This window comes from Salmo salar, chromosome ssa14 (genome assembly GCF_905237065.1).
Source record: "Salmo salar chromosome ssa14, Ssal_v3.1, whole genome shotgun sequence".
In the NCBI taxonomy this organism is placed as follows: domain Eukaryota; kingdom Metazoa; phylum Chordata; class Actinopteri; order Salmoniformes; family Salmonidae; genus Salmo; species Salmo salar.
In genome coordinates, this window is record NC_059455.1 from 22,739,241 (window position 1) to 22,755,863 (window position 16,623).

The 16,623-nt window shown below is 41.1% G+C and overlaps 1 protein-coding gene across 3 annotated transcripts in view; it reads left to right on the forward strand.

Moving 5' to 3' along the window:
* The window catches only part of LOC106569075 (tenascin-R), a 127,403-nt gene that overhangs the window by 55,951 nt on the left and 54,829 nt on the right, over window positions 1-16,623 (forward strand). For all 3 annotated transcript variants that reach the window (XM_045694089.1, XM_045694091.1, XM_045694090.1), the window contains 2 exons: window positions 3,584-3,624; window positions 11,640-12,247. In XM_045694089.1, coding sequence (XP_045550045.1) covers window positions 11,698-12,247 — 550 coding nt within the window. In that variant the 5' untranslated portion in view covers window positions 3,584-3,624; window positions 11,640-11,697. The remainder of the gene's footprint in view (window positions 1-3,583; window positions 3,625-11,639; window positions 12,248-16,623) is intronic.

The following is a 16,623-nucleotide window of genomic DNA, read 5'->3' on the forward strand; positions in this document are numbered from 1 at the left end:
TTTTGAAAGAAAAGCAAATTTTTTGTCCATTAATATACTATCAAATTGATCAGAAATACAGTGTAGACATTGTTAATGTTGTAAATGACTATTGTAGCTGGAAATGGCAGATGTTTTATGGAATATCTACATAGGTGTACAGAGGCCCGTTGTGTTAGCTAATCCAAGTTTATCATTTTAAAAGGCTAATTGATCAAACCCTTTTGCAATTATGTTAGCACAGCTAAAAACTGTCGTTCTTATTAAAGAATCAATAAAACTGTCATTCTTTAGAATAGTTGAGTATCTGGAGCATCAGCATTTGTGGGTTCAATTACAGGCTCAGAATGGCCAGAAACAAATAACTTTTTTCTGAAACTCATTTCTATTCTTGTTCTGAGAAATGAAGGCTATTCCATGCAAGAAATTGCCAAGAAACTGAAGATTTCGTACAACGCTGTGTACTACTCCCTTCACAGAACAGAGCATACTGGCTCTAACCAGAATAGAACGAGGAGTGGGAGGCCCCGGTGCACAACTGTGCAAGAGGACAAGTACATTAGAGTGTCTAGTTTGATTAACAGACGCCTCACAAGTCCTCAACTGGCAGATTCATTAAATAGTACCCGCAAAACACCAGTTTCAACGTCAACAATGAAGAGGTGACTCCGGGATGCTGGCCTTCTAGGCAGAGTTGCAAAGAAAAAGCCATATCTCAGACTGGCCAATAAAAATAAAAGATTAAGATGGTCAAAGAACACAGACACTGGACACAGGAACTCTGCCAAGAAGGCCAGCATCCTGGAGTCGCCTCTTCACTGTTGACGTTTCCAGCTACAATAGTCATTTACAACATTAACAATGTCTACACTGTATTTCTGATCAATTGTATTTTATTTTAATGGACAAAGAATGTGCTTTTCTTTCAAAAACAAGGACATTTCTAAGTGACCTTAAACTTTTGAATGGTAGTGTACGAATGTTAAACTGATAACTAAAAAGTATCTAACAAGACATACTTGGCCTTGCCTAACATGAAAACACGTGGCATTTTTGTATGCAGTGATAGCTAGCTTATAGACTGGTTGCACAAATGTTTAAACCCAGAAAAGTTAACTCCATAGACAATTGAAAGTTATGACAAGAGAAGCAAGTTAGCCCTTGCTTTCTCTGCCTGGCCGGTTCCCCTCTCTCCACTGGGATTCTCTGCCTCAAACCCTATATCGGGGGCTGAGTCACTGGCTTACTGATGCTCTTCTATGCCGTCCCTAGGAGGGGTACATCACTTGAGTGGGTTGAGTAACTGACGTGATCTTCCTGTCCGGGTTGGCGCTCCCCTCGGGTTCGTGCCGTGGGGGAGATCTTCGTCGGCTATACTCTGCCTTGTCTCAGGGTAGCAAGTTGGTGGTTTGAAGATATCCCTCTAGTGGTGTGGGGGCTGTGCTTTGACAAAGTGGGTGAGGTTATATCCTGCCTGGTTTGCCACCCTCTGAATGGCACACATACACAATCCACGGCTCAATTTTCTCAACACTTAAACATCCTTCTTTAACCTGTCTCCTCCCCTTCATCTACACTGATTAAAGTGGATTTAACAAGTGACATCAATAAGGGATCATAGCTTTCACCAGGTAAGTTGTACATTCAGTGTACTGTATTATGCATAGTCATTTGTGTATTGAGGCACGAGGCATTATCATTATCTAAAAATATATTTTTTCACTAGCGTGAGAAGTTTTCACATTGTTTGGCTTTTCCTTTTCGTTTTGTTATGCATTGAAGTTGAACTTGATGTTTCATAGTCAAGGTTTTGAAACTCCAGTTATGGACTAGAATTCAGAGAGAGAATATTAATGGGTACCATGTTGGAAGCAAAGGTTTCCTTATATTGTTTGAGGAAAGTTGTACTGTATATTGTTTGAGGAAACTGTTTAGAAATACAGAAAAAATGGTTTAAAGCACATTTTTCAAAGAAAAGGGACAAAATAGGTTTCCCGTGGCAGGTGATAAATGGTTACTGTGAGGGAATCCATCTGCTGCATCAACAAATTGGAAATAGGATCTCCGAAAGATTACAAATTACAAGATACCAGCAATGATTCACACAGAGAGACCAGCCACAAGTAGTACTGTAGAGGCTCCCTCCTTCTCCTTACAGTGGTAGTACCGCTGGCAACGTGACAATTTCCCCCCAAAATGTCAGCAACATATCATGTCTAATATTTTCTATCTTTCCAATCAATAACCTAAAGTGTTTGTGTGTTCAGTGTTATGTTTCATTTATAAGTAGTTTGAAGTGTAATTCATTTCACATTCGAAATAATATGCAATTCTGTTTGCTCAAAATTACGATTATACTGTAGCAGAGCTTTCGAAATGATTGGCAACCAATACTGTAGGTCCTAATATTCTGAGGACCGAACATAACATTGAGCAGGTTGTGTTGAATATAGATCCTGCAACCCTTACTCAAGCTGAGGAAATTATTGTTATACTTAAAAACAGTTCTGTAAAAATAGTGTAGCGCCTAGCAATTTATATAATATGATCACCATACAGTACAAGCAAGCATGTACAAGTAATATTGCCATAGCAAAGCCATAAGGCATTCCACAGATAATATACCACGGAAAGACTATTATTTATTTATCTAGCTACCTTTATTTTACCATGTAGGCCATTGAGAGAATTTGTCTTACAACAACCGGTCTGGTCTATTGCATGTTGGCTGTCTTATGGGTTGATACACTGCAGGACAGCCAGGACAGCTCTGACATGCTCAATAAGGCAGGAAGCATTTTGAATGATTTAAAATCCCTTTTTCTCACAAACACATAAAACTGAATTACCTGAAACAGGATTATCTGTATCGTTCTCCTCCTCCAGGACTGAGACAGCAGAGAAATACTAAACAGTGTCTGTGTGTGCTTCTGTGTGTGTGCGTGTGTGTGAGTGTGTGCGTGTGTGGGTGCGTAAGTGTGCATGCCTGTGTGTGTGTGTGTGTGGGTGAGTAAGTGTGCATGCCTGTGTGTGTGTGTGAGCTCATGTGCCAGGGTGCATTGTGATATCGTTCTCCTATGGGACTGGGACAGCAGAGAAATATTCAACTCTGTGCGTCTACGTGTGTCTGTGTGTATTTGTGGTACAATAGTACAACGTGGAGGGATTCCCAATGTAGACATGGGACTTGTAATCTCTTTTCTCTTAGGAACACTGAGATAGGTATCATCAGGACCATGGCATGTTAAGATCTTACCCTGCAGCCATCCTCAGTGTATTTAATAAAACGGCACAGCTGTCGAAGAGGGAGAAAAAAAGGGGGAAAAAGTGCATTTGCAATTCCTTACAGCTGACAACACAACTTGCAAAGGCTGTCACTTTATCTCCCAGTAGGTGAGCAAAGGCCCTGAGGAAGAGACAAGGCGAGGAAAGCAAATGAGGATGGTTTCTCTTCTCATGTTGAGACAAGCATCCTGCTCGCTACTTTGTGTATCCCTGCAGCAGAGTGTTGGTGTGGTGTGTATGTTCTATACCACGACTGACAGAGAGCTCATGGCCAGGGTGTGTGTGTTCGCCTATAACACCTCTCTCTGTGTGTTGATAGGTGCAGGATTAGACACAAGAGGACCACTGCTTACGCTCAAGGTAAGACAACATCAACCATAAAGATATGCTTTATTATTCAGTATTCATGGTTTGTACTTCAGCATGCATATTGTGTTGACATGTATTGCTTTTTAAGTGCATCCCTCAGGTATACTGAAATGGGATTAAAGCGAAAGAGTACTGGTTTGTTATAAAGATACTGTACTAGTATACATATTTTGATAAAGCATTTAGTGACCAGTTTTCTATCATCTTCAATTAAACCTCCAATTTCCTCAACTGGTTGAAAAAGTGAGTTTTCCCTTGTTGCATGCTGCAGAGCATTGTGGGGCTCAAGAGACCAAGAGTCATTGTCTGACTGACTCGGCAACACTTCATATTTTTTCTCGTGATCACAAAGATACAGCCAGGGCTTAGCAGTGAGTCCGTAATATCATTCTGTAGAGATTCATGTATTCTTTCCACACAACAGTAGATGAGGATTTTTATGTCTGGCGGGCGATGGTGGGATCAGAGACTCTAGTCTAGATCCCTCTGGGATATTGCATCTTTAATGTCTTACGGAAATACTTAGAGGAACTGTTGTTATTGTGGTGGAGCAGCAGACATGAGATGGAGGTGAAGTACCAGCCACTGGAAGCCTTTGATCTCTGATTTCTAACCAATGGGGATTAGTGGCCCCATCATAATGAAGGCTTCAGGCATGACTACGTACGGTGGTGACAGTAACACACACACACACACACACACACACACAAACACACACACACACACACACACACACACACACACACACACACACACACACACACACACACACACACACACACACACACACACACACACACACACACACACACACACACAGCCCCTTAGGCTGATGAGTTGTCCTCCCAGGATAAGGTAGACGAGACCTAGTGGTCTAACAGGTGCAGCCTGTTAATGAGTTAGACCTGGAGATATTTTGGGAAGGATTTAATGCCCCTGGTACAGAAAGTGGTGATTCATTATCAATCTAACCCAATATACCCCAATATAACCCTGGCTTGATCAATAATGGATGATTGGGAATGGATTAGTTTCACTTTCTACACTTTCCACTTTCTACACTGCATCAAAAGGCCTGTTTCCAAACTTGTATAGGAATATCAAAATATCTTATTAATCATAACCAGTCAAATCTTACTAGGTGAAAGTCAAGATGAAACAAAGCTTTATGAGTCAGCAAATGCTAGCAATGTCCATTATTTTGTTGTTAACATTCTTGTGTTGAGGTGTTTGATATTTATGACAGTCAACTCAATGTTCAACGTGTCTCTGAGCATATTTACACATCCTATTTTCTCTTCTCCTTGCAGTGTGTTATTTTTTCCATATATCTGAGTTGACAGGTAACTTATCTTCAGTTGATCTTTACAAGGTGATTCTGAAAACCTCTCACGGACAGATTTCCATTTACCAGAGTGGAAGATAAGAGGCATAAACAGTAGTGGAGGATGCATACTGGAGGCTTGTACTTTGATATCGTCCTTAGACCCTCAAAATACCATGTTGCACCGTCCAAACAAAATCACTGTATCACTGTGATGTGTGTAGAAACCTATATTTTTTTATGGTTGAATTAAATCCTAACCAGGTAAAATGATTGATGTCTTCCTCTGGTTTGGCATCTAACTCAAACAGGCACCAACAAGAAAACATCTATCCAGTCTTGATTCCGGTAGTTATTTCATCATTTCTCTGACACTTTGAGGTATTATGTTCTTGTGTTCTGTTGCTCCGTCATTTCATCTTGCCTTCATCTCTGACTCTTTCTCGTTGCACAAAGGCAGAGAGAAGACATTTCTTATATTTTCATGAAAGGCAGAACAATAACTGTCAGTTCTGGCCCACAAAAAACAGTCTCTTCTGAAAGAGGGAGATGAAAGGAGAAAATGAGTTACGAGAGAGGGTGACGGAGACAAGACTGTTTCAAAAGGCTGGTTGTTTGGAACAGAACAGTGCTGTATCCTAAGAGGGAAGAAAGCCACAGCGCTGACAGATTATTTGATGCTTTGCATAAGTGGGATTCACTGTCAGGTTAGCAAAGAAAAAGCAGTTACGAAAACATGGGTTCATTGGAATGAAATCGTGTCTGAATCATTAGCAGTCATTGGCTTATAGGGATTCCCAAATGCTTTAATGACAGCAATACTGCTGCAGGACCCAAGGGACAGAACTCAGTCCTTGAGTTAAAGAACATGCATCCTCTCGAAAGACACCTTGTGGGTCACACATTGAATATCTTTGCATCAATATTTCCACAGAAATGTGTTATTTTAAACTTGGACAAAACAAATGTTCCTCACAACAACATTTGCATGAATGGAAAACAATACTGAGACATATATTTTGACATATTTTAAATATATGGTCTGAAACAATAGATCACAAGAGAAGTAGTTCCTTTAAAAGCAGACCGTCACCATGGTGCCCAGCATGCCTGCAGCCTCTGACTGGTGGGACAAATATGAAATGAAATTCTCCTGAATCATAGCGGCATGAACAAAGTGAGTCTTCAGCAGCATTTAAATGGACTGTGCCTGAGTCCCAAATGGCCCCCTATTCCCTATATACTATGGGCCCTGCACTAAATAGAGTGCCATTTGGGATCCAGGCTGTGTTATGCTTTACTGTCCCTCCATTAAACAGGGAACCATTTGGTTGGTCATTATTCATGTTGTACCCCCTGAGCCCTCTGTATCTGCTGCAGCAGCTGGTCCCACAGCCTCTCCTCAGATAGATAGGAACAATGATAGCAGCTCAGAATTATGTTCTTGATCTTTATCTTGTCTACCTTTTATCAATGCACTAGGTAACATTCTTGCAGATAGCATATTTTAGCAGATTGCATGTTTCTTTCATTGCAATATAAGCCAAAATGTGACTTCTTGCTCACTCTGCACTATTGAGGCTATTGAGGACTGACAGGGTACTTCTTTTATTCACAAATATTGCATTTCCCTTGTAATTTGCAGAGAAGAAACTTCTCCAAATATGACTTTGTTAAACTCTATTTATTTCTTAAACAATGTGATCAGGTAGTCATGGTACGTGTCCTTATGTGAAAAAGGACTGAGGAGAAATGGAGATCTTCAAACCTTTTAGGTCGCAGGTTCTGAAAATGAGCAGTGGCCAATGATCCTGGAAGACAAGGCAATTTGCCAAGTGCTACTGGAGTAATGATAATTGAATCGGAATGTTGCAATACAGAGATTTACAAGGTAGAGAGGGGCAGAGCGCCTGTGGAGGCTGGCTATTGGTACAGTGTGCATGTCGGGATGTTTGCACATTAACCTGTACAAATAGGGGTTACCAATTCACTTCCCAGGGCCTGGCTGGGCCTGTCTGTGCCTCTCTGTGGTGCGGCTAGCTAGAGCCTGCCCGAGCTCTGTAGCAACCCAGTTCACCCAGCTCCATCAGCGATTCAGCACCGTACACACAGACACACACCTCTTTATTCAGCAGTTCTGGTCTGGACTGATATACTGTGTGAAATAAAGGAGGACAGCTGGAGAGATTTCAAGAGAAAGATGGAGTTAAACAGAATCTAGGAGAATAAGGAGCAGCAGAATCCCAGCATCCCTCTGGTGCTTTGCCCCCCACCTTTTCCATTATGACACAGGACATTGGGTATGAAGTGACACTGACAGTTAATGTACTGTAGATTATTCTGGAACGCCCTAGTACAGTATGTTTAACAGGAAGTATGACCTACTGACGGATCCAGGTAGTCACTAGTCCCCCAAGGCTCACTTGTCTTTGTAGAGAGAAAGTCCTCAAGGGGACATACAGTATATAAACACAATGTTCAGTACTGGGAGGAATAGAGAGGAGAAGGGAGAAGTGAGGAGTAGGGAGGAGTAGGGAGGAGAAGTGAGGAGTAGGGAGGAGAAGGGAGGAGTAGGGAGGAGAATGGAGAAGTTAAAAGGCTTTAGGCCACTGTTCCACTCAGATAAGCTGAGTTTATAAAGATATGCAGAGCGTCGCCTCAGAGTTACAACAAGGATGCTTTTCCCTGAGGGCGCCGGGAGACACTGTGATCTAGCATGGCATATGGGAGGTTAGGAACATCAATGGTGCTCTCATATATAATGCAGCATGTGGTGTAATAGCTTGTGTAACCCCTCTTTAAGAACCACTCAAGGTAATGTCAGCTGAATCAGAAATGAAAGTAGATCGAAATGAGAGCAAAGTGTTGAATAGAACATTTTTAGAAAAAACCTCTATTCCCAACAGCTGTCAGATGAAATATTAACTCCTCAAGGAATGATTTACCTTTCTTTGAGGTTGATTAGAGGTAGTCTAGTAACATTATTTATTTCTAACAATGATCTGGTCCTGGCGTTGTGATATATCCCAGCCTTCGCATTCCTTAAAACCTGAATGCTTGAAGTGTGCTGTGCCTGAATTTGAGAGCAATCCATCTTTGTGCCTTTTTGTCTAATATAAAAACTTACTGCAGGTCATTCAGAATGTCACTCATCATTACACACTGAAAGTATGCTACTGCAACATCTCCGCTATCTCCTTAATACAGCATGAGTAGGCCATCTACAGATTGAATGCTTAGCAGAAAAATAGGATTGTGTGTTATGTTAGGGAAAGGTTCATGTATTTTTTGACCTACTCTAAGCAGTAACACCGTGTAGCTTTAAGCATCTTAAACCTACACTGTCTTTTTATCCTACTGTACGACCCTCATTGATGAGCTCATTAGACAGTAAATACACTCAAGAGTCAGAGTAATAGGCCAATTTCACATAAAACACAAAAACAGCTCAGGGTTTTGATTATATTTACTATCGAACAGACACTGATGTAAGTTTCCATTTGCATCATAAATATTCATCCTATATAAACACTTATGAGAACAATGGCGCTACATGTGAAATTTCACTGTTAATACACTGTTACACAGGTATAACAACAACTAACGGAATTCTCCATTTCCAAATGTCCAGACATGCTATTCCACATGAGCTTTTGTCATACATGCTCCTCGTTCTGACATTTCAATCAAGCCAGCCAGTCTACTATCTGTTCTCTGTGAGAATTAAGGTGAAAGGCGGTATTGGCCATCAACAGACAGGAGTTATTGCATGGTTCGGCTTGATGGTAATGTTATGTTAATACCAAGGTGAAAACAAATGCTGTTGATATAAAGGGAAGCTCAGTATATTTGTTATTGGAATGGCTGCTTAAAATGTGTGACAACATTTGTGTTTTCATTATTGCCTGTGATGATACTCAGCTTTTGTTCCTCTATGATATGTGGTGAGGAGCGGAGAATTTATCTCCAGTGGAAGTGAAGTCCTCTACTGTATAGACTCTCTCTAGTCATCCCTCTTCACTGTCTTCACTGCAACTTCGTGAGAAAAGTAATCTTTTTAAACCTCTCTCCCTCTACATCATTAAGACAAAACCTGATTCTGTGCATAATTGGAGCATATTTCATATCTTCTCTTGTATCATCTCCAGCCTGAGCCATAAAAAGAAAGCTTTGGATGGAAGGGATATTCAGCTTTATGACTATAGTCTCTGAAAGAACAGAAGTTAAGGGGGAATGTATATGGCTAAGATCAAAACCCAAGGTTTTACAACTCTTTTTAGAACAGGCTTTTAGGCATGCTTTTGAGTGTACAATGAAATTGAAATGTCTTTCTTTCTGAATTATCTGCCTGCTCACATCATGTTCAGAAATAGACACTTATTGATTTCTGTCCAATGCTTGTCAATGGCATCCCAAAGCTGCCGATGCTTACTGAGTGTCCTGTCAGAGGGTTTTGTCAGAGGGGTATACCCAAATCTGTATTATGTAAAGTACAATTCGTAAATGTTTTATATTGTTTCTGGCAGCCAGTTTTCTAGGGTTCATGATCATCAACTTTGAATAGAATTGCTTTATGCCTCAGTGAGTTTTTGATCATGCCAGCTAGCAGGGGGTCAGCCCGGGAGAACCAATTCACATTCAATTTCCCAAGAAAATGACTAGTTTCAATAAAACGGACACTATTGTTCTCTGGTCATCTACCTTAGCAGGTACACTACTCACTTTTTTACTACTAGTCATTACAGGGTATAGCTTAAAATGGCAATGTGCCATATTAGCCCCAAACTAATTTCATGACTTGTCAACGTGCTCCCAACTCCCATAATGCCTCCTCACTTCCACTCGTCCAGCGGTAGGCGGCCCAATGGATGGATTGTGAGCCTCTACGCCGTCAGTTCTCATTACGGTCAAGTCAGGAGGATGACCAGTAAGTACATCCTTGGCGGAAATGTGTGTTAAAACACCCTGCCCTTGAACAGTAAATTGAAATAGTCGTTGCTGTTGCCCCCGAGCCTTTGATCCTCATCCTCCTCTTTGTCGCTTCTAATTGAGAGGCGTCCTAATTGAGGCCTGACAACAGGCCTTAATAAAACACATCTGTCTCCAAACACTGTGGCCCCACTGCAATTGCAGAAACCTAAAGGCCTGAGGAAAACGTCCTATGAATATCGAATCTCTATCCAACTTCAACAAATGCAGCCCATAGTCTCAATGCCCCTGATTCCTGAGGTGGAGCGCAGGGCAATGGGGGCATGTTGGTGTATCTCAGTTGCTGTGGCATAGAGGAGCAAAACCATTATACAAGTCCCTGTGTGTGTGGCTGAGAGTGAGTCAGAGAGCCATTCCGGCCATTAATTGAATATGTCATTTTGACTTTAGGACTGCATGTACCACGTTTTCACTTTAATCAAAGGGACCCTGCACTACTTAATGGGTGTGAAAATAATGTTCCAGTTGGGTTTGTCCATTTGATTTCTTTCTCATCTTTCTGGTTCTCATTTATTTGGTGGATTTGCTGGTTAAATGGCTTGCATCGTGTCAAACGGGATCTTTTCGCATGAGGAGAGGTGGGAACATTTCCCCCTTCTCTACGGGTGGGGGGGGAAGGTTTAATAACGTACCCGTTCCCAAGGCCAAAGCCATATATAAAGGTATAGCAGGCGAGCCTGATATGTTACAGTACGTCACACAGTGTATTTGAACATGCAGGATCTCCCGCCTCTCAAATCCCTGGAGTGACTTACACACCTCTTTAGTTGTATAATGACCATTTCAGTTCAGCATCAGCACACATGCACCACATCTGTTGTGTGCTCTCACCTTGAGGTTGTAGCGTGGTCATAAGTAACCTTAAAAGATTAGTAGTAAAGACAAAGAACCAAAGATCATACCTGAGGTTGGTTTCAAAGATGTAGTCCAGGGGAATTGCCCTGATTTGTGATACAAAACAAGGAAATAACATGAAAGGTTGACTTCCCTTTCACTTCACAAAGGGGCTTTCGTCAACAACAAAAAATAACAACACAATTTTCAGTATCAGATACAAACTTTTGAAAAGGCTGCATGTATTCAGCCTCTGTAGGCTTCTTGGCATGCTGTGTTTGACCTCCTACAGATACATCTTTGAGACATAACCTTACATACTGCCCTGATTTGTGTCCTCGTACAAAGAGATTTTTTTCTCCATGAACTGATACTAAGCGTGTGTCGTATACTGTACGTCTCACATTTTTATTCTGCTGATTGAGCTTTGAGAAAATCCCTCCGTCTAGTCTGACAGAGATGGAAAAATGTAATCGCAGATTATCACTTTCTGACCACAGGCTTTTCTAGACAGGAATCAGTCCCTCAATGTGATTCATTCTGTAGTTTGTTCCTGTCCTCAAGCCCAGTTGCTGGAGAGAGAGGATTACAGTGGAAGGAAAAATCACTACAGCCAGGCTCTATTGAATCCATATCAACATGTTCTATGTGCTCAATATTTCAACATCCCTCCCCTGTGAGAAAGATCAAATATTTGGTGTTGTGTGCAGAAATACGTATATTTAAGGATTCGAAACGTCCCATAAGCATCCAGTTATTTTTCCAAGGCAATTATTCTTTCACAATAGATCAAATTCTATTTTCCATTTTGCCAACCCACTGCTCAACTACCACCACTGTTTCTCTCTCTCCTCTATAGATCCTATCAGAAGTCTGCTGGAAGTTACGGTGGTGTCAGGAGAGCCCTAGCTAGGCCCATGGTTCTAACGCCGTGGTGTTTTACCATGGCGCCTGCACGTGGCTGGCTGCTGGGCCTGGCTCTGGCTTTACTCCTTCTGGGGTCCCAGGCTGCTCCATCCTTATCCGGTGAGGAGCAGAAGCTGGTCCGGACCACCAGGGTCAGACGACAGGCCCCTCCAGGTGGCCCCACCAGCCCACTTAACAACCAGACAATCAAGGAGCAGCCCATGGTCTTCAACCATGTGTACAACATCAATGTTCCCCTGGAGTCTCTGTGCTCTGTGGATCTTGAATCAGCAGCGCCTCCACCCAGTCAGGCCTCCAGGGGAGCAATGTCCAGTGGGGGTGGGGAGGACCCCACAGAGTTCACAGAGCAGACAGTGGACACAGACAGCCAGGTCACCTTCACCCACCGCATCAACATCCCCAAACAGGCCTGCGCCTGTCCCGCAGCCAACACCATGCAGCAGCTGGCCACCCGCATCGAGATGCTGGAGAGAGAGGTGTCGCTGCTCAGAGTCCAGTGCAGCTCTGGCAACTGTGGCTGTGAGGAGAGTTCAGCCATGGGTAAGTAGGGAATAGTAGTACAGCTTGACACTATTATTAGAGTTACTGTACCCTGGTCATAGGCTACTTTGAGGCCAATGTGGAATGTTAGGTTTTAATTTATTCAGTTACTGAGCATCTTGGTTCAAGTAGATAGCACAAGGATATAAAGCCTGAGGGTTTTGGATTTGTTCCAAAACCAGCGGCTACTTTTCCTGAGGTCCACACAACACATAAAACATGACACAATTGACAACAACAATAGACAAGAACAGCTCAAGGACAGAGCGACATTAATTTAAAATAAGAATGTAGAAATAAAAAAGGTCCTGTAATCACAAAATACTAAGACAGAGAGACCTATTCTATATGCCTACATTCAGTCATGTACAGTATATCAATTTCATGCTTGCATACATTTCCAGTCAAAAGTTTGGACACCTACTAATTTCAGGGTTTTTCTGATTTTTTTTTATATTTTCTAAATTGTAGAATAACAGTGAAGACATCAACATTATGAAATAACACATATGGAATCATGTAGTAACCAAAAAGTCAAAATATATTTTATATTTGAGATTCTTCAAAGTAGCCACCCTTTGCCTTGATAACAGCTTTGCACACTCTTAGCATTCTCTCAACCAGCTGCATGAGGTAGTCACCTGGAATGCATTTCAATTAACAGGTGTGCCTTGTTAAAAGTTCATTTGGGGAATTTCTTTCCTTCTTAATGCATTTGAGCCTGTCAGTTGTGTTGTGACAAGGTAGGGGTGGTATACAGAAGACAGTCCTATTTGGTAAAAGACCAAGTCCATATTATGGCAAGAATAGCTCAAATATGCAAAGAGAAACAACAGTCCATCATTACTTTAACCTCTATGGGCTAGGTGGGACGCTAGCGTCCCCCCCGTGGTGCACTCCATCAACAGCAGGTGCATTTCAAGAGCGGCAAATTTGAATCCAAATAAATGTCAAAATTCAAATTTTTCAAACATACAACTATTTTACACCCTTTGAAAGATAAACATCTCCTTAATCTAACCACGTTTTACGATTTCAAAAAGGTTTTACGGCGAAAGCATAAATTTAGAGTATGTTAGGACAGTACATTTACAAGAGTTGTGTGTAATGTTTTGTCAATTCAAAGACAGGGTCACCAAAACCATAAAACCAGCTAAAATGATGCACTAACCTTTTACAATCTCCATCAGATGACACTCCTAGGACATTATGTTAGACAATGCATGCATTTTTAGTTCTATCAAGTTCATATTTATATCCAAAAACAGCGTTTTACTATGGCATTGATGTTGAGGAAATCGTTTCCCTCCAATAACCGGCAGTCAAGTCAACACCACAAATTAAATAATTAAAATTAGAAAACATTGGTAAAATATTATATTGTCATTTAAAGAATTATAGATTTACATCTCTTGAACGCAATCAACTTGCCAGATTTAAAAATAACCTTACTGGGAAATCACACTTTGCAATAATCTGAGCACTGCGCCCAGAAAAATACGCGTTGCGATACAGACTAGACGTCATGTTGGGGAGATCTAAAATCGAAAATACTATGTAAATAATCCATTACCTTTGATTCTCTTCATCAGATGTCACTTCCAGGTATCACAGGTCCATAACGAATGTAGTTTTGTTCAAAAAAGCTCATCATTTATGTCCAAAAATCTCCGTCTTGTTAGCACATGATCTAAGCCAGCCGGACTTCTCGTCATGAACGAGGGGAAAAAATATATTTACGTTTGTTCAAACATGTCAAACGTTGTATAGCATAAATCATTAGGGCCTTTTTTAACCAGAACATGAATAATATTCAAGGTGGACGAATGCATACTCTTTTATAACGTATTGGAACGAGGGTACCCAACATGAACTCGCGCGCCAGGTGTCTAATGGGACATCATCGTTCCATGGCTCTTGTTCGGTCAGATCTCCCTCCAGAAGACTCAAAACACTTTGTAAAGGCTGGTGACATCTAGTGGAAGCAATAGGAAGTGCCAAAATATTCCTCAGCCCCTGTGCTTTTCAATGGGATAGGTTTAAAGGTAATACAACACATCAGGTATCCACTTTCTGTCAGAAAATGTCTCAGGGTTTTGCCTGCCAAATGAGTTCTGTTATACTCACAGACACCATTCAAACAGTTTTAGAAACTTTAGAGTGTTTTCTATCCATATATAATAAGTATATGTATATTCTAGTTACTGGGTAGGATTAGTAACCAGATTAAATCGGGTACATTTTTTTTATCCAGCCGTGCAAATACTGCCCCCTAGCCCTAACAGGTTAAGACATGAAGGTCAGGCAATTCGTAAAATGTCAAGAGCTTTTTAAGTTTCTTCAAGTGCAGTCGCAAAACCCATCAAGTGCTATGATGAAACTGTCTCTCACAGGAAAGGAAGACCCAGCGTTACCTCTGCTGCAGAGGATAAATTCATTAGAGTGAACTGCACCTCAGATTGCAGCCCAAATAAATTCTTCACAGAGTTCAAGTAAAAGACACATCAAGTAACAGAATAGTCAACTGTTCAGAGAAGACTGTGTGAATCAGGCATTCGTGGTCGAATTGCTGCAAAGAAATCACTACTAAAGGACACCAATAATAAGAAGAGAATTGCTTGGGCCAAGAAACACGAGCAATGGACATTAGACCAGTGGAAATCTCTCCTTGGTCTGAAGAGTCCAAATGTGAACTGATGTGAACTGATGATCTCCGCATGTGTGGTTCCCACCGTGAAAGATGGAGGAGGACATGTGATGGTGTGGGGGTGCCTTGCTGCTGACACTGTCTGTGATTTATTTAGAATTCAAGGCACACTTAACCAGCATGGCAACCACAGCATTCTGCAGCGATACACCTTCCCATCTGGTTTGCTCTTAGTGGGACTTTCATTTGCTTTTCAACAGGACAATGACCAAAAATACACCTCCAGGCTGTGTAAGGGCTATTTTAGCAAGGAGAGTGATGGAGTGCTGCATCAGATGACCTGGCCTCCACAATCACCCAACCTCAACCCAATTGACATGGTTTGGGATGAGTTGGACCGTAGAGTGAAGCAAAAGCAGCCAACAAGTGCTCAGCATATGTGGGAACTCCTTCAAGACTGTTGGAAAAGCATTCCAGGTGAAGCTGGTTGAGAGAATTCCAAGAGAGTGCAAAGCTGTCATCATGGCAAATGGTGGCTACTTGGAAGAATATCACATATAACATTGTTTAACACTTTTTTGGTTACTATATGATTCCATATGTGTTATTTCATAGTTTTAATGTCATCACAATTATTATACAATGTAGAAAATAGCTAAAATAAAGAAAAACCCTTGAATGAGTTGGTGTGTCCAAACTTTTAACTGGTACTTTACATACATATCAGTTGACATAGGCTATATATACAAGTTATTTAGGTCAGATAGCGGAGACACCTCATGTCATGCCGTGAGGTGTTGTTTAAAAAAAAAAGTTTGCAAATTCAGCTGTTTGCTTATGTAATTTGAAATGGAAGTTCCATGTAACCACGACTATGACATACTGTGTGTTGCCTTAAATTTGTTTTGGACTTGATGAATGTGAAAACACCCCTGGTGGCATGTCTTGTGGGGTATGTCTGTCAGAGCTATGTAAGTTTATTATACCGACAATTTGGTATTTTTAACACAATAATATTTCCATCTCATTCAATTAAAGGTGGAGTTCAATTTGTCTTTGTCCCCATAATGTCCTTTAAAGTACTCCAAAGCTTTTTTCCATCATACTTTATATCATCTCAGTTTCATAATACAATTTCTTGTTCTTTTTGTTCAGTTTAGTCACATCATTTCTAAATGTACAATATGTCTGCTAATCAGATGTGGAGCCTGGCATATTTTCCACTCCCTTTGACTCATTTCTCTCAACAAAACAATTTTTTAATTCCTCATCTATCCAGGGGGCCTTAACAGTTAACAGTCACCCTGCAAACAATAATGAGTCATTAGGACGTTCCTGGGACATCACAAAATGGTCACCTAAAGTCGTCAGACCTTTGTCATGGTCCCCTGAAGGTTCTTGGAACGTTGTGTCATGATCCACTGGAGGTTTTGTCTAATTAATTTGTCCTGGGGATGACCTCAATTACATTTTTAGGACTTTCTTGTGATGTTGTGTCATGGTTCCCTGAACATTCCTTAGGACGTTGTGTCATGGTCCTCTGGATGTTTTTGTCTATTTTCCAGGGACGTCACCTGATGGTCGCAAAGATATTTTATGAATCCCAGGTGGGGTCATATTGAAAAGGCAGTATTAAGTGATTATGTCAAATGTTGTTATTGATGAGAATGTACCACTTACCTTAAAACCCCCATACCATTACTTTACTTAAAATGGTTTGGGACACATG